Here is a 25,473-nt window from a genome sequence, read left to right as displayed (position 1 = left end):
TCCAAGGTTACCCCACAGGCCAGTGGCAGAACCAAGTCTTCTGGCCAGTGTTCTAGCCATTAGGCCACACACTGCCTTCCCTAGGACCGAGTCTGCACTGCTGAGCCCGGAGCATGTGCGCTGCACTTGGGCCCAGCACAGACTCCCCATAAAGTCAGGGAAGGGAAGCACCAATACTGGAACTGTGGTTCCCAACCAGCAGCACATAGAGAGTGCAGTACTTGAAGGGTTCAATATTCCACGTGCAGTGCAATTCCTCCATCCATCTGCCCATCACTGCACGTTTCATAGGCCTCCTTCCTCTCGACTGTAGTTCTAAATTAGAGACAACTTCTGAAAATTCAGTCCCAACCTCACTAGTGTTGCAGTTACTGCCTCCCTCACTGACAGGCTTAACTTATTCAGCTTTTCCGACTCTAGTGACGTCTGGTGTTTTTCTTAATGCCCCAGCTCCTGGAGGCATGGGATTACAGGAGAAGCAGCTCAGTTTTTGGTTTTTTTTTTAATTAAAAGATGTAGATTTCTAGCCCTCACAATCCCAAAAGGTTCAAAGGCAGATAAAACCCCTGAGGGTCTATTTTAAAATCTTGGGGGTCTTTTTGTTGGTTTTTTTAAAAGTCAATTTCATGGTGTCTGAGGCAGTGACTCATGAGTTTGGGGTGCTTTGGGCTGCCTGTTCATACTGGCAAAGCACTTCAGAAACCTCAGGAGGAAGTTGCTCTGTCGATGTATTTGTATTACTCAGGATATTCCCCACGAGCAGTCAACAATTTTCTATTCATTGAACTTTTTGAAACTTTGCACTTTTAGAGAGGTAAGGGATTGACTCTGTGTACACAAATTTGCAGAGGGACAATAGAGTTGAGGTCTGTTATTTCTCACCTCTATATATTTATTTATTTTAAAAAAAATTTTGCTGTTAACAAGCATGTTACCTCTGGAGACACAAATCCACAGTTTGAGAACTGCAAAACTAAGCATCTCTGATGGTATCTTCTAAACTGAGCACTGGAGTCCCATTGGGTTGATAGAAAGATTAACCTAAATAATCTCTACAGAAGCCTATGGAACCCCATAAGATTGGGTCCCTGATCCATGAACTATTGGAACTCATGTGTAAAACTTTTCTTAACCATTACATTAATATATTGTCTCCTACTATAGAATTAGAATTTATAATCCCTATTCCATGATGAGAGATCTTTGCGCTATAATGTATCTTAATTAAAACTCTTTAGATAAAATGCTTTTTGAGGGAAAAAAGCATTCTATGGAAAAAAATCAGATTTAAATTTAAAAAATCATTGATTTTTATCCACCTTGCTCCCTACACTTCCCCTAATGAGCTGCGACTTGTTCAGTAGAACAACTTCAGCAAGGAAGGGCTGAGTGGGTGGGTGGGGCGGGCGGGGCATGGTTAGCCCAAACACTTAATACTTCCCTTCACAGCCTACCCTTCCAAGGTCTCCTGGGACTTGCAGCGCACCCTTCAACTGCCCTTTCATTCAGGGGTCCCTCCACACCCACATCCCCACAACAGTCATCCCTCAGCTCCACTCTCCCCCTAAGCCCACCCCCCACAACCCCAGATCATCACTGCCCTAACTCAATGGCACTCTGCCAGTCTCGGAGCAACACTACCAATCCCAAAACATTCAAAAACCAGGAGTCAGCCCCTGCAAAATTCAGAGCTTTTTAAAAATAATTTGGGAGGGACCTTCTGATTGTGGGCCTCTTGTGCTCATCTTTCCATGCCTCTCTCTGCAATTATGAGAGCTAGAAACACATTTATTGTGAATGGAAAGGGGAGACTCTCAGGGAGTCATCACATGACTCCAGGAGGTGGAGCTCTCGGAAAAAATCAAATGTCATGGGGTTCTCGATAAAAAAAAAGCAAGACTTGGCAACACCAGCAAGAGCCCTAAATGTACACCAAATCTCAGTTCCTACACACTGTGCTGTCAATTAGTCTGTTATGCAGCCAAAGATAACAGAGCTTAAAGCAGGTTACCTTATCTTGTGTCTCTTCCACACTAGAGTAACTAGAACAAAGGGGCTGGCCCCCTCCCAGAGATACTGACAGTCACACCTCCCTGCAGGCTCAGACTCACCACCACCTTAATTACTGGCGGAACAGGTTTCACCCTCACACCCTCAAAGCACAAGCTTCTTTTCCACTCAGCCAAGAGGAAAAGCAGGCAGCTGCCTTTCAAACAGTGGGAGGAACGCAGCACAGCTAGTCGCATGCAGTCTTTTCCCTCGGCCAGGCAAAACCTGCACTAGGAAGTGCAGCTGCCCCGGAAGTCAGAACAGCCAGATCCTCGACTGGATCTCATCTGCAAGGGGAGAAGCTGGCTAGTGTGGTTTAACATGGACCACAGCCGCCCAGAACCTCCATTGTTGAAGCAGGACAGGTATCCAGAAAAGTCTTGGTAGCATTTGGAACCTGTGCAGAGTTGCTTAGACCTTCAGCTGTTAAGCGGGGTTCCCACGATCATCATCCCAGTGTCTATTCATGCACCCTCCCCATTCTGCCCACTCTTTTGTGCCCCTGCTGGATGGCAGATCAGTGCAACCAACACAGTCTTCCCACTTGCCCCTGTTTCCAGCCCACCCCATCCCAGATGTGTCTACTGCGTTCGGCCCATTCCATCTATTATTTTATTAGGGAGTCATGGGGACACATTCTTTGGACAGCACCATGGGGCCAGCCCACAAACATTCTCCTCTCCAGTGCAACTCCGCTCAAGTTACTCTGGGGATGAGTTGGACACAGACAGCATTAAAAATACCCTAGCATAAGACAGCAACCTGCCAGGTTTAAGCCTGTAATCCCCCTACAGCCTTGCAAACCATGCACCTTTCTCCCATGGCTGCTGTTTGCAGCCACTGCCGCTGACTTCACAAACACACACTGGTTTGCCTGACAAGGCCAGACAAAGGCTTCTTTTCATCCTCCTCTGGGAAGTCCATGGGAATCCAAGTGCCCTAGGAACTCCTGCCTTGAGCTGTGGCAACGCTGCTGCAGCAAGTCCCCCATCTAGCCATGCTAACGAGGAGGCCTCCTAGCCCTATAAAGAGGCAAGTGGGTGAGGTGACAGCTTTTACTGGACCAACTTCTGTTGGGGGGGGAGGGGGGGAAGACAAGCTTTTGAGTTTACACAGAGCTCGTCGTCTGGTGCAATAGAAGATATTGCCTCTCCCACCTTGTCCCTCCGCCATCCTGGGATCAACACAGCTACAACAGCACTGCACAGCCCTGCAAATCACACTGCTGGAGAACTCTGCTCCAACTACAAGAGGCTGCAACAGACACAAAGGCTGCTTGTTCTCCTTTCAATCCCCCCTCCCTTCACGTCCAGCATGGTGCAGCTACAAAGCATGCTGAGGAGCAGAAGGGATAACAGATACTCGCAGTTACCCAGTGCCTTTCAGCCAATGTACTCAAAGCACATCAGGATTCCCATTTACACATGGGGCACCAAAGTGACGTCTCTTATCCAAGGTCACCTAGCGAGTTAGTGGAAGAGGCAGGAATTGATCCCCAACTCTCCAGCTGCCCAGAGCCACGCCTCGTGCACTAGGCTCTGCTGCCTCACGGGGAAGGCACTGATTCCCACTCCCAGATGTCCACGGTCTGAGGATGCAAACACTTGGGTCACAAGACCCAGCAGCACGTCACCACACCCAACACACCAGCTTGCACTGTCATGCAAAGAGCCTTGGCTTTCAATGGCTTTAGTCAAGTCCAGCCTGGGCTTTCAATAGATTGGGTCAGGGCCAGCTCTAACTGGCCCCTGGTAAGTAGCTCCCACTGCAAGGAAGAGAACAGCAGAGTCCTACAGACGCTGATTAGCTTAGTGGCCAACAAGGAGAATAGCTGATGGAGTTCCCACTGCTCCATGCCCAGAGTTCACATCCCACCCTGCACTGGTAGTAGTGCAGCTCTACACCCCAGCCAAAGTCACTCTCCAACCCTTCCCTGTGAGCCAATGATTTCGTCTTGTACATTTTAAGAGCCTGAATCATCAGTTCCCAGACACTCGGCTGTCGCAATTCCTTCTGAGCTGACCGAGCTGGCAAGAAAAGGAGGCTTTTTGAGGCCTGCAGGACAAGTGCATTTTGCCAGTTCCTTGCTGGATTTTCTGCATTTCCAGCCAGCCTCTGGCACCATCAGGAAGGGAATGACACTTGCTACAGAACTTCTTACATCAAACTCTACTACAGAGAAAAGATTGATGTCGTAACTCTGAAGAGAACAAAGCACGTGGGCTAGATTCTGGTTTCAGTTACACCAGTGTAAATCAGGAGTGACTCAACCTGGAGTCAATGCAGTTACTCTGGATTTACACTGGTGTAACGGAGCAGAACTTAGCCCCGTGCCTGGCAAGTCTCCAGCAGGTAGCAGAAACCCCCTTACTGAGCTGAGAGCTTCTCTAGAATTTGGGGGATGCAACCAATGTTTCTCGGTATCAATCCCATGCTATTAGGATGGGACTCTCGACAGCCAGGCGGGCTCACCCCAGCCCATGGCTGTTCCTGCTCCCAGCACCGGGCAAACTAAGGGCCGGTGTTAGCATCTGGGCAGATCCGACACTCTGCTCTCTTTCAATGAAAGCAGCAAGAGAATAAGTAAACGGGGCAATTACTGATCTGGTTCCTTTCAGCCTTCTGTGACCCCCTTAAAGAGAACACCGATACACCTAGCCACAGGGCACGTTCTTGCACCAACATTTCACTATATTTCAGCCCGCTGCAGCTAGCAGACAAAAGCACAATAAAGCAGAATACAGGAAAGTATTACAGGCAGCAGGCAAACCTCCATTTAACAGGGATTTGAGACTAGAAGCTATGGATGGAATCCAGAGGGCCACGTGAAACAGCAGGAAGTGAACGGCTCAGCTAATTGCAGGCCTGCTCTGTAGGAGCCGAACAGGCTGGGGGGGAGGAGGAGGGGGGGAGGGGAGGGGGGACGAGAGCGCTCACTGGGTGAAAAGCTGCTTCTCCCCTCAGGCAGCAGGTTGCAGAGCTTCATCCGCCCCCATCAATTCAGCCCCATTGCTTCCCTCAGCCACACCCATGTGGGAAAACTGCCTGCAAAATACTGCACCTGAAACCACCACCGAACACAAGCCAGTCTCTGCACACACAGGTCGGCCATCCAGTCCCAACCTCAGCCTGGCGATCCAGTGCCAGGAGAGCCCCCTGCCCCCCACAGTCCCTGCACAGGCCAGCAATCCAATGCCGGGAGAGCTCTCCCACCCCCATCCCATGCTGTGGCCAGGTTCTCAGTTGCTGCTCAGGTTGGCAAGCCGGGAACGCTGGTGCCCACTCTGTGGGACTCAGTCCACAGGCCTTTGGCTCCCTGTTACGCCCCCGGCCGTGCATCCCTGGATGGCCACAGCTCCTCCCCGCGCAGCGGCACTCTCTGGATCCCTGTGCAATGGCTGACGTGAAGAGGGGCCTGGGCAAGTCCTGCCCCCTCGGGGTGTCTGTGTGCCCACCTGCAGACGAGGGCGACGCCTCCCTCCCCAGAGTCACTATCCCCCGGGCACTCTGGAAATGGAGAGCGTTACGCACGTGCCGAGTCCCACCCCGACCTCCAGGAACGGGCCTAGCCAGCAGCTCAGCCGTGTCTCTGTGACCGGGGCTCCTACGCGCTGCAGTGATACAAACGAGAGCCCCTCCCAAGGCCGCCAGCCCCAGCTGAGCTTGGGAGGCCTGACAGGCGAAGGGCACAGCTGTGTGTACTGGGACCTGGCTACTATCCACTGTCCCTGGGCTACCACCCACCCCCCTCAGGGTCAGAGCCAGGGCTGGGGGCCCTTGGAGCCCTGCATCCCTCTCTGCTGGCATCATCCCACCCAACACTGGCCCCTCACTTCGTTCCCCAACCCCCCTCCACTGTTTACAGAGGCCTGAGGAGAACCACCAGCGGCTGAGCTGCCGGGCTCCCAGCTCCTCCTCCAGCTCCCTCCTGCTGAGCAGCAGCTGCTGACTTGGCACTTCCAGGAGCTGAGCTGAAAAACAAACCGAGCCCCAGGGGGAAACCAGCACCCGAAGTCAAAGCAGCCAAACCCGCAGAGGCAGAGCCCCTATGGGCACTGTACTGCTACCGACCACGCACCCACCCAGGAGCAGAGCTTCCTAGGGCCCCTTCTGAGCCCTACCCGCCAAACTGTGCGAGCATCGACTGGGACCCAGGAGGGCTGCCAAGCATGTCTGCCCTGCCCCCTGCGGGCTGGGCTTGTTTTTCTGACAAACCACACTGCGGATCACCCCACCGAGCACAGAGCCCGGACACACGCCACTGCCCTGCAATGGCAGCAGTGCCTGGTCCTGCTGCAGACACACCCGGCCAGGCAAGTCTGGTTGACAGGAGGCGGCTGCGGCAGGACAGTGCGCTGGACACGTGCCCCCCCTGCCAGCCCGCACAAAGCCGGTGACCCACTACTTAGGCAGCCCCGACCCTTTAAGATGAAGCACAGAGGTTAGTAACAGGGAATTCTCTCTCTCTCCCGCCCCCCAACCCCAATCCTCACCTCCATGGCCACAAAAGGTCCCCCCACCCCGATGAGAGGAACTGCTGCACATGGGCTGGGCTGGACACCAGGAGGTGGTTGGGAGTGGGGCACCGTCAGGTTAGGGCTTCCAGGCCTAGCACCCAAAGGGTGGAGCCTTATTTGGGGTACACAGGGCTCCTTCATCCATGACCACCAGAGAGAGTCTGACGGGACTCCCAGAAGCACTAGCCCAGGGGTAGGCAACCTATGGCACGGGTGCCGAAGGCGGCACGCAAGCTGATTTCCAGTGGCACTCACACTGCCCGGGTCCTGGCCACCGGTCCGGAGGGCTCTGCATTTTATTTTAATTTTAAATGAAGCTTCTTAACCATTTTAAAAACCTTATTTACTTTACATACAACAATAGTTTAGTTCTATATTATAAACTTATAGAAAGAGACCTTCTAAAAATGTTAAAATGTATTACTGGCACGTGAAACCTTAAATTAGAGTGAATGAATGAAGACTCGGCGCCCCACTTCTGAAAGGTTGCCGACCCCTGCCCTAGCCATTTCTATGGCTAGCGAGATCATCCACAATTACATTGGACAGGATAAAGAACAAAGCTCCCTGTAAAAATCTGCCCCCTAACTCGCAGGGTGGTGGGGTGGGGTGGGAGGAGAGGGGGTGGGCAGGTTAGGAAGAAATTACTACTATGAGCAGGTTACTCCATAATTATCCTTTGCTGGGATTCTAAAACACCTTCCTCTGGAATATCTGGTACCGACGGCTGCCTGCGGGAGAAAGGACGTCAGCCCCATTGGACCAGGGGTGCGATCAAACGTGGCAAATCCCAAGTGCCTTGGTGCAGTTCTGTACCCACTCCCCACACAGGGAGGAGGAGGCGGCCTAAGTACTCAGGCTGGGCACTGGCCTGAGGTTTCCCTTAGGTGCACAAAGTGAGCCACACTACAGAGAAAGAGGCGTCCACTCCCACATCTGGAGAATGCACAGGAAGGTGGTGGGTGGAGGAGAAGTGTCAGACCTTTACTGCAGGTGGAAATAGGGAGGGGAGCATAGAGAATGGGGGAGCTGAGCATACCCACGCCCAGCAGCGCTGAATGCTGTGCCCTACCCTGAGTATACTACAGGGGTAAGCAGAGAGGGGACTCTTATTTAAATAGCTCACTGCTGTGGCCAAGTACTCGACTGACAGCCCTGCAGTCTGGGTTGCTACAGATACAGCATGGGCAGCTGCAATGTAAGCTTCCCCCAGAGCGCCAGCCTCAAACCTCCCCCTTATCTATGGAGCACAGACAACACACCCAGTGCTGGCCAGCACGTGGCGTGCCAAAGAGGTGATCAGGTCTAAGTCAGGACATGGCAGGTGGAGGTCTGCTAAAAACACCCATCCACTAGGAACTGGACCGAGGCCACCAGCTTATTTCACAGAGTCCACCATACAGCCAGCACATGGTAATGAATGAGTCACTACTGCCCTTGGCTGGATTCAAACTGCCGAGCAAGATGCAAAAGGCTCCATATTCCATTAACAGTCACCCCTGGGATAAGCCATTCTATACCCAACGTTAGTTGCAGATGGTTTTATTCTCCTCTGGCTGCAGCACATGGGATCTGAAACAAGTGCCACGTTGCTCTTAGTGGGCCATCAGAGCCAGATTGCTGCTTCACAATCAACCCCACGCTGCTATGGAAGGGCAAAGCAGTAAGCAATTATGATGCTCACTTTTAGAATATGGAAGGAGGAGACAATTCAGCCGTGTGGTTGTTCCAGGGATGCAAGCTCCTCCCTTGTGGTTTCAGTCATCTCTGGAACGGCTTGGTGAAATGAGAGAGTCTCACATATAAAACTTACTGCTTATGTGACACTTATTATGGACGCTTGTATGTACCAGGTACCCATGGAAGCCTTTTATAGACATACACCCGCACGGGCAATGTATGTGGAGGATGATGCCAGGAAGGCCTTTTGCTTCTTACCCACTGGATCTATTTCTGGGGTCTGTTAGCACAGCCCCTTTGCTCTGTCTGAACCGGCAGAGGCTCCCTCCCCAAGGCCTGTCTGGTCAGGGAGGTTTGCTTAGCAGCGTTTGGGTTTATTTAGCACTGAATCCTGGATCCTAGCAGGCGGGGAGAGCAGATGTGCAGCCTTAGAAGTGGCTCTTGTGTTCCGGGGAGCGGTTCCCCCGAATGACTAGCAGTGCGACAGAGCGCGATGGGAAGAGGGGACATGCACCGTGATCTGGGAGGCAGTAACCGTGCTGTGGTACAGACACCACCATTTACTCTCACCCTCCTGGCCTTAGCGTCCGATGTATCAATTGGGAAGGCTAAAAATAAGGTAACGATTTATAATGCTCTTTACGGTGCCCACCCCACCATGGCCTCATCCCCTTCAGCATGCGGCGCTTTAATTCATGCAGGACAATTAATTCGATGGGAATGAAGCGCCCCAATGCCTACGATAGCCTGCAGGCTAAGCACCGGCTTATTTCCAGACCTCCCCCCCTCCCCGGGGTGCCAATGGCCAGCGAGGTTGCAGAGGGCTCTGTAACCTGTTTACCAGGACTTTAGCCCCTAGAGTCAGTTCTTGCAACACTGCAGAATCAGCAGCAGTCAACTCTTCTCTAATTACTTGGGAGTTGAAAGAGCAAGCGGGAGGGAGGGAGGGAGGGTGAGCAGCTTGGACTCTGCACTGAGGCTCTCAATCATTAGCTGGACACCCTCCGGAGCCAAAGGAGAGAAAGATTGCCCTTCAGCGAGGTCACAGCTCACCCACTCTGGCAAGCATCAGTCAGAAGCAGGGACAGTTGTCGCCCTTTGTCTCTGGCAATCGAAGGGATTCCCGCTCCCCCAGTTGGCCAAGCAATGACATCTCCCAGTTGAAGGCCATGGGTAGGAGGGGACCGGGCATCAGCAGAAGGATCACTTGCAGCACATCTCCAGTTAGCATGTGAACTCCTTGACTGAAAGTGTCAGTGAACAAGCCCCCACGGCCACCATGGAACTAGAGCTTGTTGGGAAAGTAGGGTCCTCCCTCTCCCCAGGAAAATTTAGAATTGTTGTTGACAAACCCAAAAGTGGGTTTAATTTCTCTATGGGCCGAAATATCGAGACAACTGTTCTATGACAAGTCTTCAGACAAAGCTCTGACGTTTCTAGCGCATTGGCAGGAGGGTGGAGTTTTTGCCAGGGTGAGAGCTTTAATCCAGCTGTGACTCACACAACACACACGACAGGGCATGCACACAGGAGGTTTCCCCATTTGTTTTTAATTGGTGATTTTAATGTGCCCAACACGGTGGCCTCTGGGCACATTAATCAAATTAAGAATCAGCAACTCGTTAAAAAGCCTGCTTGAGACTCCACCACCACCACCAGCCCCCCCCCCCTTCCACCAGGCCTGTCCCAGTTCATGAGAACCTCCCTAATGATGCTCCAGAGAAAACATTTGTTTGACCCAGGCTGGGGCAACACAAGCTGGGGTGCTACGCACAGGAGAAGTGTGGGACATGCAGTGACATCTACTCATGGGATTCCCAAGTCAGGGGCCCTCGCAGCAGACACTGAACCTAGCACTTAACACAACATTGCCTTGTGGGCTGACAGACAAACCAAGCCATCCATACAGTTGGCGTCAGTCTTCTTCCTTATGTCTAGCCATGGAGAGGTTGAGCACTTGTGAATGAAATACACCGCTAGCAATGTGCCACTAGTATGAGCGTTCTGAGTTCTAGACATGGTTTGCAATCACATCACAGAAGAGAAGAATGAGGGGGGATTTGATAGCTGCTTTCAACTACCTGAAAGGGGGTTCCAAAGAGGATGGATCTAGACTGTTCTCAGTGGTAGAAGATGACAGAACAAGGAGTAATGGTCTCAAGTTGCAGAGGGGGAGGTTTAGGTTGGACATTAGGAAAAACTTTTTCACTAGGAGGGTGGTGAAGAACTGGAATGGGTTACCTAGGGAGGTGGTGGAATCTCCTTCCTTAGAGGTTTTTAAGGTCAGGCTTGACAAAGCCCTGGCTGGGATGATTTAGTTGGGTTTGGTCCTGCTTTGAGCAGGGGGTTGGACTAGATGACCTCCTGAGGTCCCTTCCAACCCTGAGATTCTATGATTCTATGATCAGCTAATCACAGGGCTCTGCGTGGAACAGACAAACTATGCCCCTTGGGAAAGTGCAGATAGGACGACTCTCTGCTGTTACCACAATCCTCTGGGTCACCTAGTTCCACACACGTTCTCTCCTCCTTGGGGATCAGCAAGTTCCCTCAGCGAGTCCATTCAGGCAAGGTGATTTGCAGGACAGGCCAGAGATCAGCTGCAAAACCAAGGTAGCAACTCTGGACTTCAGGCTGTAAGGCTTAGAGTGTAAACAGTCTAATTTTGACCCCCAGCCCACCGCTCTGGCTTTTCACACACAACTCCTTTGGGCCTGAAATTTCACACTGTTCATTTAAGCCAGAGGAATGACGTTTTTAAAGCTTTGAGATCAGATTAGGAAACTAACATTGGGCCATTCCCTGAAAATGAATGAGGGGGACCTTAAAGACAGGAAGGATTGTATCCATCGTATCCATGTAGTGATGGCATCCATTCTTTTAAAAACAGATCACCAAGTGAATAAGACATAGCTAGTGCTTGGGGGAGGGAATAACTTACTACCGTACCACAGCCTCCCTCAGCAAAGTGTCCATCCCATTTGCTGCGTCATGATTAGATGGAACATTTTGTATTTAATAGCAAGCAAGGATGACGCTGCACGTTACAATTCATCACTTTCCCTGCTGGTAAACAACACTACGAACACAGTCACACACACAAAACCATATCGTTGGGACAGCAACATCCTCATACTCGGTAGGTGGGGAATAGACAGAACTGCAAATATTTGACTTCTCTATTCTGCACACTATGTTGTCAGACTTGTAAATAGCCCTGTGTAAACAGAGCTGTCGATAACACTACGGAACGGGATGGAGTAATTTGTCCCTAACTTCACTGGAATCATCTGTTGCCTCAGCTCTCTGCCATTTCCCAACTTCCTCATGTACAAAGTAACAAAAAAATAATCGGCTGAGAACGTACGTCATTTTATAGAATTCACTGGCAAGAAAAGGGAGAAACACTCCACTGAACAGTCACATGAAATCTAAAGCCCCAGAAGGCTCAAAGGCCTGATTTGCTGAAGCTTTTGTTGCTTATACAAACAACAGAAAGGAGAGGACTTGCATTCTCAGCAGCTCCTCAGACTCCATCTACACTGGCACTTTCCTCGTTAAAACTTTTGTTGCTCAGGAGTGTAAAAAAACACCCCCAAAAGACAAAAGTGTTGATGAAAAGCACTGGGGTGGACAGCGCTTCGCCAGCGGAACACGTGCTCCCGGCGACAAAGCTACTGCCCCTCGTTGGAGGTGGTTTTATGATGTTGCCGGGAGCGCTCTCGCCCAGCGATACAGAGCGGCCACACAGCGCACCTTACAACAGTGCAGCTGCAGCGGCACAGCCGCGCCATTGTAAGGTGCGCAGTGTAAACATAGCCTCAGTAAGAGGAAGAACGGGACAGGCTGCTGCACTGGGATTCCAGAGCAGCTCCTGAATGTACTTTGCTAGAACGGAGTCTGTGTTTGACTGGCATCTGCTCGAGAGTGCTTTAAAAAGAACAAAAGCAAGCGAAGATGCTTTCTAGACAGTCATGTTCCAGGGTTAAGAACGGGCTCTCAAACCAGGACAGACTTAGTAAGACAGGGATGACTTGTTCAAAGGACACTTCCTGGGCCAGCAGTTATGGTCTCTTCATTCCATCTGCCTTCACTGCAGATTTCTCCTTCACAGCCCATCTAGCCCAGAGCCTCTCTGCTGGTTTCCACAGTAAAGTCGTACGCCAGTGACTACGAAATCACTCCGTCGCCTTGGAAGCATCTATGATGCTGCCAGTGCTCCAATGACATCGACACCGATCAACAAGTGGAGAGGCAGGGCATGAAGGAATCAAACGGTTACCTTACTTTAACCTGCCAAGAAAATTTCTAAAGCAGCATGAAAAGTAGTTTAGGTTCAAGTCTGGAGGGTCTGCACGTTTCCCTCCGTGTGTTCTTTAAGCCAGAGCAGCAGGAGAGAGTGAGCCAAAGGCTCCATTTATTTTATGCCCGTGAGTGAGCGGCAGTGCTGGTGCAAGCTGCCAGGTGGACAGCTGTGCCGCTCTTTACAGAGCTGGGAGAGCATGGGCCTCAGCAGGGCAAGCTTCCTCCCAACCACCCTGCCAACGTGCCTCTACACCAACCTGGTGGGCCCCATCTTTAAAGGCCAGAGGGGAGTTCAGTCTCCCTGGCCCACTCTGTCCTGGGCCGACCACCAGGAAAGGCATTGCATTAACGTGGCCAGTTTTGTGATGCTCCCACACATGCACTGGGAGCCAGACTGAGCCACCATGAATTTACCAAGTGCACAGGAAGAGGTTAATACTGTTAGTAAGAATGACCCAGAAACTGGATTTGAAAAAGCACTGAAAGGGTTGAGTAAGACTTTGCAGGAGATATTCTTTGTTCACTCAGCAGCCAATGAAAGGTACCGAATCCCAGCATCCGTAAGCAAACAGCTAATGCTATACCTTGAATTTATACAGAGGCATTTGGCCATGAACTGATCTACTAACTATCCAGGCATCCCTTCACTCATCACCACAATGCAATCATCCGCAGGGCTCCATTTTACCAGGCAAGACTGCTTCAGCTGGTGTTTCCTGCAAAGCACAGCTCGGAGAGTCAGTGCAGAAAGAGAATACATTACCTAGCACCTCGGCTCATTCACTCGTGCAGAGCCAGCAGCTCTGATTCGTCCCTCGTTTTAAACTGATTTTCCAATTATTTCCAACAAGAGACTCTCCCCAAGCTCCTTGCTTTTACATCCTAGACAGAGAGCAACTGTGGAAGCTCAAGATCAAGGGAGTCCAATGGCTGGGTTTTGGGCTTTGCTAATAGCTGGCACGCAGTGGTAGAAAAGAGGCTCCAAAATGAACTCCAGCTGACAGGATGAGCCCAAACTATACTGCCCTGTAAATCCAGGGTCACTATTCTCCAGGCAGAGGTGAGAACTATACCATTTACATTCACAATGCAAAGCCTTTCTGGGGGGAGGGAGGGGGGGAGAGAGAGAGAAGCTTGTAACATCACTCAACTGTCAGCTAGAGGTACTGATTAACTCAAGGAAGAGTGATGGCTTGTTCCAGATGCTTACATAAACACTGAGAAGTGCCCTGCAGAATGCAAATCCAAGCATCCATAGGGAGTATAAACTACATCACAATAACTACCTTTAAAGGGTTGTGTTCCAAACCCCACCCAGCCTCCCCTTCTTCACAACACACACACACACACACACACACACACACACACACACACACACACACACACGGAACTGAAGCACCAGGAAGTTAGGTTGGGCGCAGCTAAGCAGCCAGCTGCAGCTCCCCCCCTGGGAATTTTCCGCCAGCCCAATCCACATCATAGTTTGGAGCAGCCTCAGGGCTGCTCTAAGCTACACTAGCTAGTTATGGCCCTTAAGGCCCAGCCCACCAGCCAGGGATCATCAAAACTCAGCAGCTATGCCCCTTTCTCCTGGCCACATTCATAAACAATGGAGAGGGGGCTGACAGTGGAGGCTGCTACACCAGCTGGGGACTCCCACATGCTAAGCCAAACAGAGACCCTGGCCTTACAACCGCCTGATGTCAATTGCAAGTGTGGGGGAGAATCTGGCCTGATTAGATTTGCTCGTAAAATACTGTTCCTTCCCCAGCCCTCCGCAGTCCCTCAGCGCCTCACCCACAACTCAACACTGAGCGTCTCAGGAAATGCAATTTAAAGCCACCCCTGCCGCCCCCAGAACTGCACAGCTGAGGAGTAGCCTGTGCCTCTCCCTAGCCGTGATTTGGTGCTATTGACTCTCCCATGTGGGGTGGGCCATTTTAAGCAGGACTTGGCCAGTTATTGTTGTATAGTGTTGAACAGCATGAATGAGCCCAGAAACGACTGATGGCCTATGTTGTACAAGGCCTGGCTTGGACTCTGGCAACTGGCATGGCTGGGACTCTGTTTCCTCACCTGTAACCTGGGGATAAGGCTCCCTTTCCTCACAGACACATTGTGCAGATCATGGGCAGGATGTTCACAGTGCCCTACAGACATGCAGAGAACTACCTCAACCTCCACTGAGCACCACAGGATCTCACGCCATCCCCAGCACACAGAGAGGAGTCCCACATGCTATCCGAGCACTGGAAAACCTACTCTAGAAATGCCGCTAGCCGTATGTTTTACTGCTCTAAGGTGGGACATGCCTCCGTACCCAGCAGAGACAGGGCTTTCTGAAGGGAATGATTTGGGGATCTTAGTGACGGGCAGGACACTCAATTACCTTTTTATACTAGAAGACAACAAAGCGGTGCGAGAGCTCAGCAGCCCGCGACTCCCTGTGCATGACTGTTCATCCCAGGCAAAGGGAATATGCTTTCGCAATGAGAGGCCCTGAGCTGGAGCCCCTTCCTCCTCCCGCAGCAGAGATGTCCCCAGTGTTGTTCAGAGGGGGCCTGTCCATACACATCACTAGAGAGGAGATTTCAATCTCCCAGCGAGGTTTAGCACTGGTGAGAAGTGCCAGACTGAGAGTCACAAACACAACAAAGAGGATAAATGGGAACCTAAGGCAGCATCCAGGAGAATATCCTCAGCAACGCGCCTCCCTCCAGACCTGGGATGATCACTTCTAGGGCTCGTGCTCCCCGGCACATCCAGTCTTCGCCCTCCCTGCTGAGATGGCCAGCAAAGGAGCCAGTTAGTACCCAAAGATCAAAGGCAGCTGGTAACATCTGCAAGCAGGTCAGCAAAACCGACCCACAGGTGCCCTCAAAGGCTGTTTGTGAACAGCAAGTAAAATATCACATTGCACCGGACCCTGTATAGGGCAGGAAAGCCTCCCTGAGGAGCCCCTGCTGCCTGGAGTGCGGCTGACAAAGGCACCTGTCTGTTCTAGAACCAGACGGAGGCCAGAACTATTTCACCCAAAAGAAGAAGACCATGCGGCCAGAAGTCCGATCAACTGAGGCTGGCTTCAACGTGAGCTAGAAGCACCAGGGAAGCGATATGGGACATGGAGCCGGAATGAGCACATTGTTTCCTTAAAAAGGAGTATCGTCTTACCTGACGGTCATATCAGGTGCCTGGATTTCACACACAGACCCTGTCTCCGCTGGGACCCCAGCCATCTGTGCATCAGCACCCCTTCATCTCCAGCCCAATTTCTTCAGTTAAGCCACAAGCCAGTGACAGGTGAAAAGTGGTTCCAGGGGGTGAAAAAACACCAGAGGGACGCTACTGAGTGAATCCAGCAGGAAGAGGTTAGTTCTAAAGGGTGAACCCTCTATTTAGGCAGAGATACCCCCACAATCCACAGTGAGGGGGAGAAGGAATTGGGACAAAGGATGAGAGAGAAGTGGGAGCTGGCTAAAAAAGTCACACCATTAAAAGATATTGCTTGAGAGCATGTTGGGAATCTCTTTGCAATCCACAGCAGGCGCTGAGATACTGTGGCGATAGGGCCCTTGGATACTACGCCCCTTGGGAAGCTCCTCCTTGGGAGCAAAGCACCCTGTGAAGAGGAGACGCTATGGGGAGTGACTGTTATACAGCATAGTGGTACTGAACTCCCAGCCAGAGAAGCCAGTCCAAGATCCTGTTCTCATCAGTACTGGTCTGTTGGCAGATCTGTGTTGTAATTCTTCATTTTGCAAGGACTATAAGGAGCGAGCTGATGGGGAGAGCTACACTTTCTTCAGGCAGTGCTGGAAGCCCCAATCCTTGGGACACGGACAAAGCCCTAGTGAACAGGGACCCGTCCTGCATTGGCAGAGAGGCCTGGGCTATACAGCTTGTGCGCTGGTATAACCATGTTGGTCAAAGGGGGGGTTGTACAGTTTGAACGATACCTTCCAAATGATAACAAGGTCTAAGTAGGTCTCTTCCCATCTTTAACACCCGCAATGTAAAGCGGTTGGAGGGTCTGGAAGGCAATGAGGTAGTTTATCGGCACCTGATCCATTGACAAACCCTGTAAATATCAGCTAGCACCTTTAATATAATAGGCACACATGGGCCTCCTTGTTTTCCCTGTCTAAAGGAACGGATGACTCCACGCTGGCAGGAACAGAGCAGTTAGTACCAGGCACCATCCTGATGGATCAGCTTATTTAATATAATTATGTCCAGGATGAGGCTGGCCAGCACTGCCTGTACATTACAGATCATTTTAATTTACTACATGCGAGGAAGGGGCCAGCATTTCAACAGGGCCCTTCTTTCATCTCATTTGCTTCACGATCACAAAACTGGGCGTTCCTCCAGACCAAGCAACATCTAACTTAGGGCTATGTTACACAGACCTACCCCCGACCTAGGCTGGAACGGAAGCCAGTCAAGACAGGGACACACACCCCACCCACCCCATACCTGTAAAGTTCTGTGCACATCTGTGCCATGTAATTCCTGCTGTCCTGCAAACCCAGGATCCACTACACCTTGATAAACAACGGAAAGCCACTGATTCCCCAGTGATCAGTGAGCTCCCAAGGAGCCAGGGAATGGCAAAGGCCTTTGGCAGGGGCACATTCAGTGTGCCATGCAACCTTTCATAATCTTTGGACTGACTGTGGAAGACCCGTAGGCTTCCCCAGCCCGACTCATAACCCTACAACCGTTTCACCCATGCCTGGAGCTTTGCAGTCTGGGCACATCCGAAGAGCTGTGTACACAGCCACTCCCGATGAAGCTGGGCGTGGCTACCCAGAGGCAGGAGATAAATTGGCCCACCATGTATGGCACAGTTACTTTTCACAAGAACAAGCTGGTAGGATCAGCTTCCCTCTCCCCCAAAGGTTGGATTAAGCTCTATTTTTAAAAGACAAGACAAACCAAACTAGGATACGCACATAAGAACTGGCAGAGCAGATCAGACCAGAGACCTACTCCAGCAGTAGGGACCAGGGCCAGAAGCTTCAAAAGAAGATTCAATAAACCGAACAATGGACAGTTTGGAACAGCCTGCCAGTGAGACAGAAATGTCTTCCAATCCCCCGGCAAACAGTTGCTGGCGTATGCCCTGATGCATACGGGTTTATGTCCCAGACAAAATGTGTACCTGTGGATGTCACCACCAGTCCTTCGGCAGATAACCTGGGGTGAACAGTTTAGTCACAAGCTTTCGCACTATCCAGTTAATTTGAGGCCCCAGCTCCTTGTCACACCTCACAAAGAAGGCTCCTTTTGTACTGCGAGAGCTGCATACATTTCACGCAGCTCGAGTATTGATTGCGAGTCAACCTTGCAACTTCTCCAGTGGTTTCTCTTTTTGACAGGCCCATCCAAGCATCAGAGAGTGTGACGTTAACTAATGCATCTCAACTGACAGCAAAGCCAGAGGTCACAGATGGCAAACAGAACTTGACTGGCACCAGCGAGTGGCTCCAGCAGCAAGAGACAGGTAAGGCTCCCTCTTAGGTATCTGTTAAGACAAGCCAGCGCTTCACTGTCAGACCCCAAGGGAAGGTGGACAGTCGGCTGGAAGAACAAAGGAGTGGACGTGATCATGGAGAAAGGGAATTAGCTTGGAAACACAAAAGCTCTAACGATGCAGATCACATCAAAATGGCTATATCTATTTCATTCAAGAGGAAAGATTTCCATCTCCATTCTAGGAATTTCCCTGTGGTTGGGCAGAGGAAACGTGAGCTAATGTGCCGCTACAAGTGAGTTCTACGAGCCTTCCTTGGCACCACAGTACACTTGGTTGGGCTCTCACTTTTCAACAGATACAGATGTAATGGGCCAAGTTTATCTCTGGAGTAGCTCCACTGCGGTCAGTGGAGTTAAACTAGAGAGACTTTGATCCAAAAACAAGCTGATCTGTGAAAGTAATTTCATCCCACAAGAGACGAGGGGCAGCTGCAGAGCTGTTACGAGAACCCAAAAGCTGTGGCTTTGCTAAGTTTGTCCTTGTAGATGAAATAATTCTAGCAAACCTAGCCAAAGCCTGTATATTACCTGAAAAGAGATCACGAACATTGTGATATCAAAGTCACAGTTCACAGTCAAGACCTTACAGCTAAATTACTTGGAAACATATGTCAGTATCGTCGACTTGTAATGGTCCATGGGGAGCGGACATCCAACTGATGCATTCATTTAGAATGCCCCTGCTCAAAATTGGGTCACCCCTGCTGCTGCTGGACCACCACCATCTCTATGCAACAGGTTTAAATGGAACATCCCCGTGGATGGAACGTCTGGCTGTTGGTTACATCCAGCCATACAGAGCTAGCACGCTTCCTGGATGGACCTGTTGCATCCTGGAATTCAAAATGAAAGAGAAATCAGAATGTCTCTCTTTGGCTCATTATCACCACACAGGTTTGAAGGGAACATGGCATCAGTAGATTACATTGGGGAAGGAGGAGACTGAGGTTGTTAACATGCCACCCCACCTACACACCTTTCGGGGGGGGGGGGGAGAAGAGGGGCACAGAGTAATGTACTGATCATTCATTCACCTGTGGCTGTGAAATTGAACATCCACCTCTCCAAGACACTGAGTGCCAAACTCAGCTGTGGTATAATGACGCATAATTCCCGTTCAAAGGGAGCTGCATGGCTTCCATGAAGAACTCCTTTCCCGTATTCTCTGTCACCAAGAGATCCCCCAGAGTCACGGAGGAATGAAAAACATGAGCGCTCCCATTTCCTCTAAAGGCAGCAGCGCTGTGCAACTCAGAGATGGATCAAGGAGGGCATGGAAAGAACCAGCTTGGGGGTTGTAACCAGGCAGCACTTTCAGGCTCTGAAGTCACATTTCTGTGGTCATTACTTCAGTGGAGAGAGCCCCACTCCTGTTCCCATTTCGGAACATTTCAGTGTGTTTACACGTCCTTGCATCCCTCTCACACGATTATCGGCAGATTGTGAATTTAGATAATTAGCGGGGGAAACCTTGTACTTGGAACATAGGCACTGACTGTGTGGGTGTTCCGGGGCTCAAGCACCCACGGAAAAAAAATAGTGGGTGCTCAGCACCCAGGAGCCAGAGCGTGACTGTGGAATGTGATGAGGGAGTTTGTTTATAAACAGAGGCAGGGTGATTAAGATAACAAAAGGCTTGTCATTAAACTAAATTAAGGATCGTTAGATGATCCTGAAAGCACTGCCAGGCACTCCAGTTAAAAGATGGGAAACAAATGGTAGGAATAAATTATCCGTTTTCAAAATGGAGAGGTAAATAGATAGTGGTGTCCCCCAGGGGCTTGTACTGGACCTGTGCTGTTCAACCTATTCATAAATGATCTGCAAAAAGGGGTGAACAGTGAGGTGGCAACCTTTGCAGAGGATACAAAATTACTCAATATTTTGCAGTCAGCTTTGGACTTAATGTTACAAAGGGATCTCACAAAACTGGGTGAGTTGGCAATAAAATGGCAGATGAAATTCAACGTTAAATGCAAAGTAATGCACATGGCAAAATATAATCCCAACTATATATACAAAATGAGGGTGCCTAAATTAGCTGTTACCCATCAAGAAAGAGATCTTGGAGTTATTTGCAGTACTCTGTTTCCACAGTACTGCAAATTTATAAGAATCCTTCTCACGGTGCCTGTATCATCCTGAACTCATTCTCAAGCTTCAGAAGATCTCCAGTCACCAATGGGACAGACGCAACTAAATAACCCAACTGTCCTTAATGTCCACCAGAACAATACCAGGGAACTAGATGTAAAAAAGATTGCTGACAGTTTCATCCAGAAAGCTACAATGAGGCATAAAGTCGTTAAACAGGGACGTTAGTGAAGACAGCTTGTAGGGGATTGCAATGATTTTAATATACTGTAATTCATGATGATGTAATTATGTAGTTCACAACAATTTAGTTATTAAAATAGTAAAGATACCAATGACAGACACATTCAATAACTAGAATATGAAAGAAGTGTATAAATAGGTTGAAAATAGCCTTCCCCAAGAACTGGCAGAGTGACACACTGACACACACACACACGCACACACACGACTTGGAGGGCCTGCAGTGGATCAAACATACAGACTCCTGATTGCTCAGACACAAAGAGTTGAGCGAAGAGCTCTGCAGTGACCCTTTCTGCCCCCAGGGGCAGAGCTAAACCTCAAGCTACATAGGCCACAGTGTGACAGGTCCCCCAAAGGGGTAACCAGGGAGCTCTCTTGCCTGCCAAGAAAATCCCAAACTAAAGTCTGGCTCAGCCCAGATCCAAGCCATAGTCTAGAACCAGGACAGAGTCTTGCAATCAGCATCCCGATGCAATTCAGCACAGGAAGGTCCCACAGCAGCCAGGGGGCCAGTGTCAATCCCAGGGGGTGCTCACAGCTATGGGTGCTGTGCCTAGACACTCCCCTCAGCTCTGCACCCAGCTGTCCCCTCACCGCTCCGGGTAGAAAAGCGATCACCACTCACTGCCCTGAGTCCCCGGGAACTTTAAAGGGCCGAGCAGGACATGCCAGGCGAAGCACGTCTCAAAGCAGGGCTGCAACCTGCCATCTGCAATTGCACCAGACAGCGAGACAGCTGCCAACCCTCAGTCACCAGCCCCCACAGACACGAGCGGGGAGCAGCGCTGCCGTAGGAACCCGACGCTCCCCGGGAGCGAGGGCTGCCCAGCTCCTCAGGCAGAGCCGAGCGCGGCTGTCAGGCTCGGAGCCGCGCACACAGCGGGCCAAAGTTCAGGGCACGGACTTGACTCTTCCGGGCAGCCCAGGAGACCTGCCAGCGGGACGGAGGCCTCCGGGTGCCGGCCAAGGCAACTCGCGGGGCTGGGCGCCTGTCACCCCCCCGGGCAGCAGCAGAGGGGAAGCTCCGGGGAGAGGAGGAATTTATTGCACCCAGGCGGCCGCTCCTGAGCCACGCCAGGGTGCAGCCCCCACCCCAGGGTGCAGCCCCCACCCCAGGGTGCAGCGAGCGCCTGGCCGGGGGCGGCCCCCGCGCCCCCCGCCCAGCACTCACCTGCCAGGATGGCCTTGCCGGGGTGGGTGAGCTTCGCGCGGCCGGCCGGGGCGGCGGCGGCCAGGCGGCGGGGGCTGGGGAAGGGGCTGGCGAACGCGGGACGGGCGGACATGACTGCGGCGGGCGGGGAGAGGCCGGCGGACGGGCCCGGTTTAAGCGGCGCGGGGCGGGTCCCCGGGCAGGGGGCGGGCAGCAGGGCGCGGCGCCCCCCGCGGACGCCCGGGCTGGCAACGCGCTGGAGCGGCGGTCGGCAGCCGGTCCCCGCCCGCAGCAGGGGTGGGGCCGGCGGCGTCACATCCTCGGGAACACGCGGGGCGGGGGCAGCCCGCGGGGGCGGGACACGGGCTGCGGCTCCGCTGCCTGCTCCTCGCCCGCCGGGAGACGTGGGGGGCAGGGTCTGGGCAGGGGAAAGGAAGCGGGTCCCGCCCCCCAGCGGAGCAGGGCTGCTGTGAAATCCTTCCCGGGGGCGGGGGCTCCGCTCGGCCCCTGCCCTGGTGCAGCCTCAGCTCCAGCAGCCCAGGGCTCCCCTCACTCCACCAGCCCCAGGGCTCAAGCAGCTTTTTACTTTCATAACTGAGGCAGCTAGTCCAGAGGTGCCAGGGGCAGGAACCGCCCAGCCTAGGGGTGCCGGGGTCAGGAACGGCCCTGCCCGGCGGGGGTGCGGGGACTCAGCAAGCCCTGGCCCAAATTAAGCTCCGGGCTGGCTCAGCACTCGCTGCTTCCCAACTGTGGATTCACATGTGGGGAGTGGTGGGGATGAACCCCTGAAAACACAGTCACTGCCCTGAGGGAAGCAGCCATGAGCCCGGTAACATCCCTGCACTAACAGGAGGGTAATGTGGCCAAGTAGATCGAACAGGGCCCTAGGACTTAAGAATCCCTGGGTCTGCTACTTAGCAAGTCCCTTTATCCCTCCATTTCTCCAGCTAGGAAATGTGGCTAATGACAGCAACTTCCAGTGTAAAGCACTGTAAATGATTATTAGAAATAGACACCTAGGGCAGGCTGATCCAGGCTTTTGCAACTTTATTAAGATGCCAGTTGCCAAGGACAATAGATGAGACAGCATTTTGATGGGGTCTGCGGCCATGGCACTGTTGCATGAAGTTGTTTGGTAATAGCAAGGCAGGTATCTTATCTATAATTGATTTATATTGCAACTTTCATCCCAAAGAACATGGTTCAAGTTAAGTACCGCCAGAAGTAGCTGGAGGATTAGGACATTGGAGATGTGTACAGCTACCTCTACACACATACCCTGCCGCTGCAAGGGAGCATGTCATCTTCCTCTCTAACCTTTTCTACCAGTATGTTACCACCTGCATTTATGGAAGTCTGAGAGCAGTTTAATTCTAGGTCAGGGTTGTTATTAAGCCACTCAACTTAGCTCATGGGGTTTAATGTCAGCACTAGAGCTCCTTGATGAAAACTGCACTGAGTTATATTTGTCCATAAATTATACAAAAGAGGCACCTGCAAGGATCTAGGCTTTTTTTTGTCAGTTGTTTTTCTGACTGCTACTTGTAAACAACCTCACTGAAGCTTAAAAATTAAGTCCTGGTCCCTAGTGACTGTTCGTGCCTGGCTGTTGGCAAGGTCACTTACTTTACCCAATCCTCAGTACACACCAACTCTTCATTAAGCAATATATTAGCTTGTTTAGGTCCTAACTTGGCAAGTCCGTTAAGCAATGTGCACGATCTCAAACTTATTCAGCAAAGTACTTAAGTGCACTCTTAGCCCAACACACATACTTAAATCCCATTTACCTCACTGGGATATAAACAGGTGCTTGACTTTTAAACATGTGATGAACTCCTTCCCTGTTCAGCAAAGTAACGAAGCACAAGCACAGATTAGAAATTGTTACACAAGTTGCCCTCCAAGAAATCATTATACCCATCACCAGGAAGAGACCAGAGGAAAAAAGAGTACTCTGTAGAGAACAGCTGACCTTTGTATGAGTGGCTGTAAAATGAGATGTTTAAAATCCATAGGTGGTTTTTACATACAAGTTTCTGCTGCCAGCTGAAGCCTACAGGAATATTACCCTGGGCTGGTACATGGGCAAAATTAAAGATAAAAAGAAGAGTTGACTTTAAGAGGTAGAATTTTAAGTCCTGTCTCTTATTTTTGTCAGTCCAACAATTTTTATGGAAGCAAACTATCTGGCAAAACCAGAGTCCATTTCCATTACTGATGGTGGGTTCTTGCCTCTGCTGTCATGGAAACAAATGCCCAATTACCATATTTGTAACAGTACTGAAATAAACTTTAACCATTTCCTTCCTTTTTTTGTCCCCTCGATCCTGGGAACCAAAATGGCAGCAATATATCAGAGTGAGGACTCTGATCTCGAGGACTGAGTGGGAACTGAAAACTGCAAGGGCTGGTTGACAAGCATTGGCTATAGACCCCAAAACACCTCAAGTCTGGGGCCATTCAGATGGAAAGAGGTTTTTCCCACTCCTACTCTTACCCTATAAAGGTCTTTAAAAAGAAAAATGATCATGTTGTTTGATAAGCTGACAACATGTCTGCCTCTGTGTTAGACACACAACGAAGACAATCCCAGCCCTGAAGAATTTACAATCTAAAGACAGTCCCAAAACACAGGATGCAGTGACTCCAAGCAACAAGTGAACGGGGATTTTACATTATTAATATTACTGCTGACACCTCCTGCAGGCAATGAACATTGTTTTCAGCTAGAAACAGTATGTCCAATGGTGAGGTTTTACCAGAAACCTGTAGGTGGTTGAAGTATTGCACCAAAAGCATGCCGATCACCTTATCACACACCTACACACATTCTAGCACAGCTACTTTAATTATATAGCAATCTGAAAAGTGTGATGCACTACCTAAATAGTACAATTGGTCAAGATATGCTACCCAGAAATTTACCATTACAAGCTCCTCCAACCTGCTACAAAAATACACCAGTTTATTCTGTGATGAGGAGGCAGTGAGCTCTATTTCCTTTCTCCAGCAGTGACAGTTCACCAGATGAAGAGATGTCATGTTAGGGCTCTTGAGTCAGTGCATGTAGTCAGCTTAGGTGTTTCCTGGAACCAGTAGGATTCTGAGGACACTATTCTACAGTGTCTCACAGGGCCCCAGTTTGAGCAGCATTTGCAAACAAGAGTCCATTGTGAGGCAACATTAAGTCTGAAAGGATTTCCCTTCCCACACTACCTGGTATGTTGTGGCCCTCTGGTGCTTGTAACCTTCAAGTGGGGGTAGAACTCAGCTTCTGATCCAAAAGGCACAGGCCCCCTAGCAACAGAGCTAGAATAAAGGTCTTACCATCTTTACGCTTAAGCAAGCCTGACTCTCCATCCAGGAGAAGACAACTGTGACACATGTGCTAGATAGGACATTACAAGTAATCTCCACTCCACCTGAGCATGGTAAGTGCATTCTCCATGGCATGATCTATGTTGTTGCTTTAAAAAAAAAAAGTTGAAGTTGACAAACCCAGGATTGAACTTACCCTAAATGTGTCCATTTGTACCATCTGACTCAGAAGAGGGGTGGGGTGAGGAATCTCTTGCAAAACGACAGCATTCTAAAAGATTAAAAACCCTCAAGTTCTCAGATGGGCAACCCCTCCCACATACTCCCCCAATCCAGTATCTTTTCAATCATACATTGTAATGCTTCAGAACCTTGCCACTGGGCTAACGTACATGCCAGAGGCTCTGCTAGTCCTTTCTGGTTGCCCTTTTTCCACAAAGGTTACAAATTCTGCCTTACAATAAGAGATTTTAAATCTTTATTATCAGAGGGGTAGCCTTGTTAGTCTGGATTTGTAAAAGCAGCAGAGTCCTGTGGCACCTTATAGACTAACAGATGTATTGGAGCATGAGC

At 50.6% G+C, this 25,473-nt stretch overlaps 1 protein-coding gene across 1 annotated transcript in view; it reads right to left on the bottom strand.

Moving 5' to 3' along the window:
* SLC25A1 (solute carrier family 25 member 1) overlaps positions 1 to 21,982 on the bottom strand; it is a 41,248-nt gene extending 19,266 nt beyond the window's left edge. Inside the window, exon 1 of the mRNA XM_044990357.1 lies at positions 21,601 to 21,982. Within this exon, the coding sequence (XP_044846292.1) occupies positions 21,601 to 21,712 (112 nt within the window). The 5' untranslated portion in view covers positions 21,713 to 21,982. The remainder of the gene's footprint in view (positions 1 to 21,600) is intronic.
* Positions 21,983 to 25,473: the final 3,491 nt, after the last annotated feature.

Source organism: Mauremys mutica, chromosome 16 (assembly GCF_020497125.1).
Source record: "Mauremys mutica isolate MM-2020 ecotype Southern chromosome 16, ASM2049712v1, whole genome shotgun sequence".
Lineage (NCBI taxonomy): Eukaryota > Metazoa > Chordata > Testudines > Geoemydidae > Mauremys > Mauremys mutica.
The sequence above is the reverse complement of the archived record's forward strand: the minus strand, read 5'-3'. Positions and strand labels throughout refer to the sequence as shown.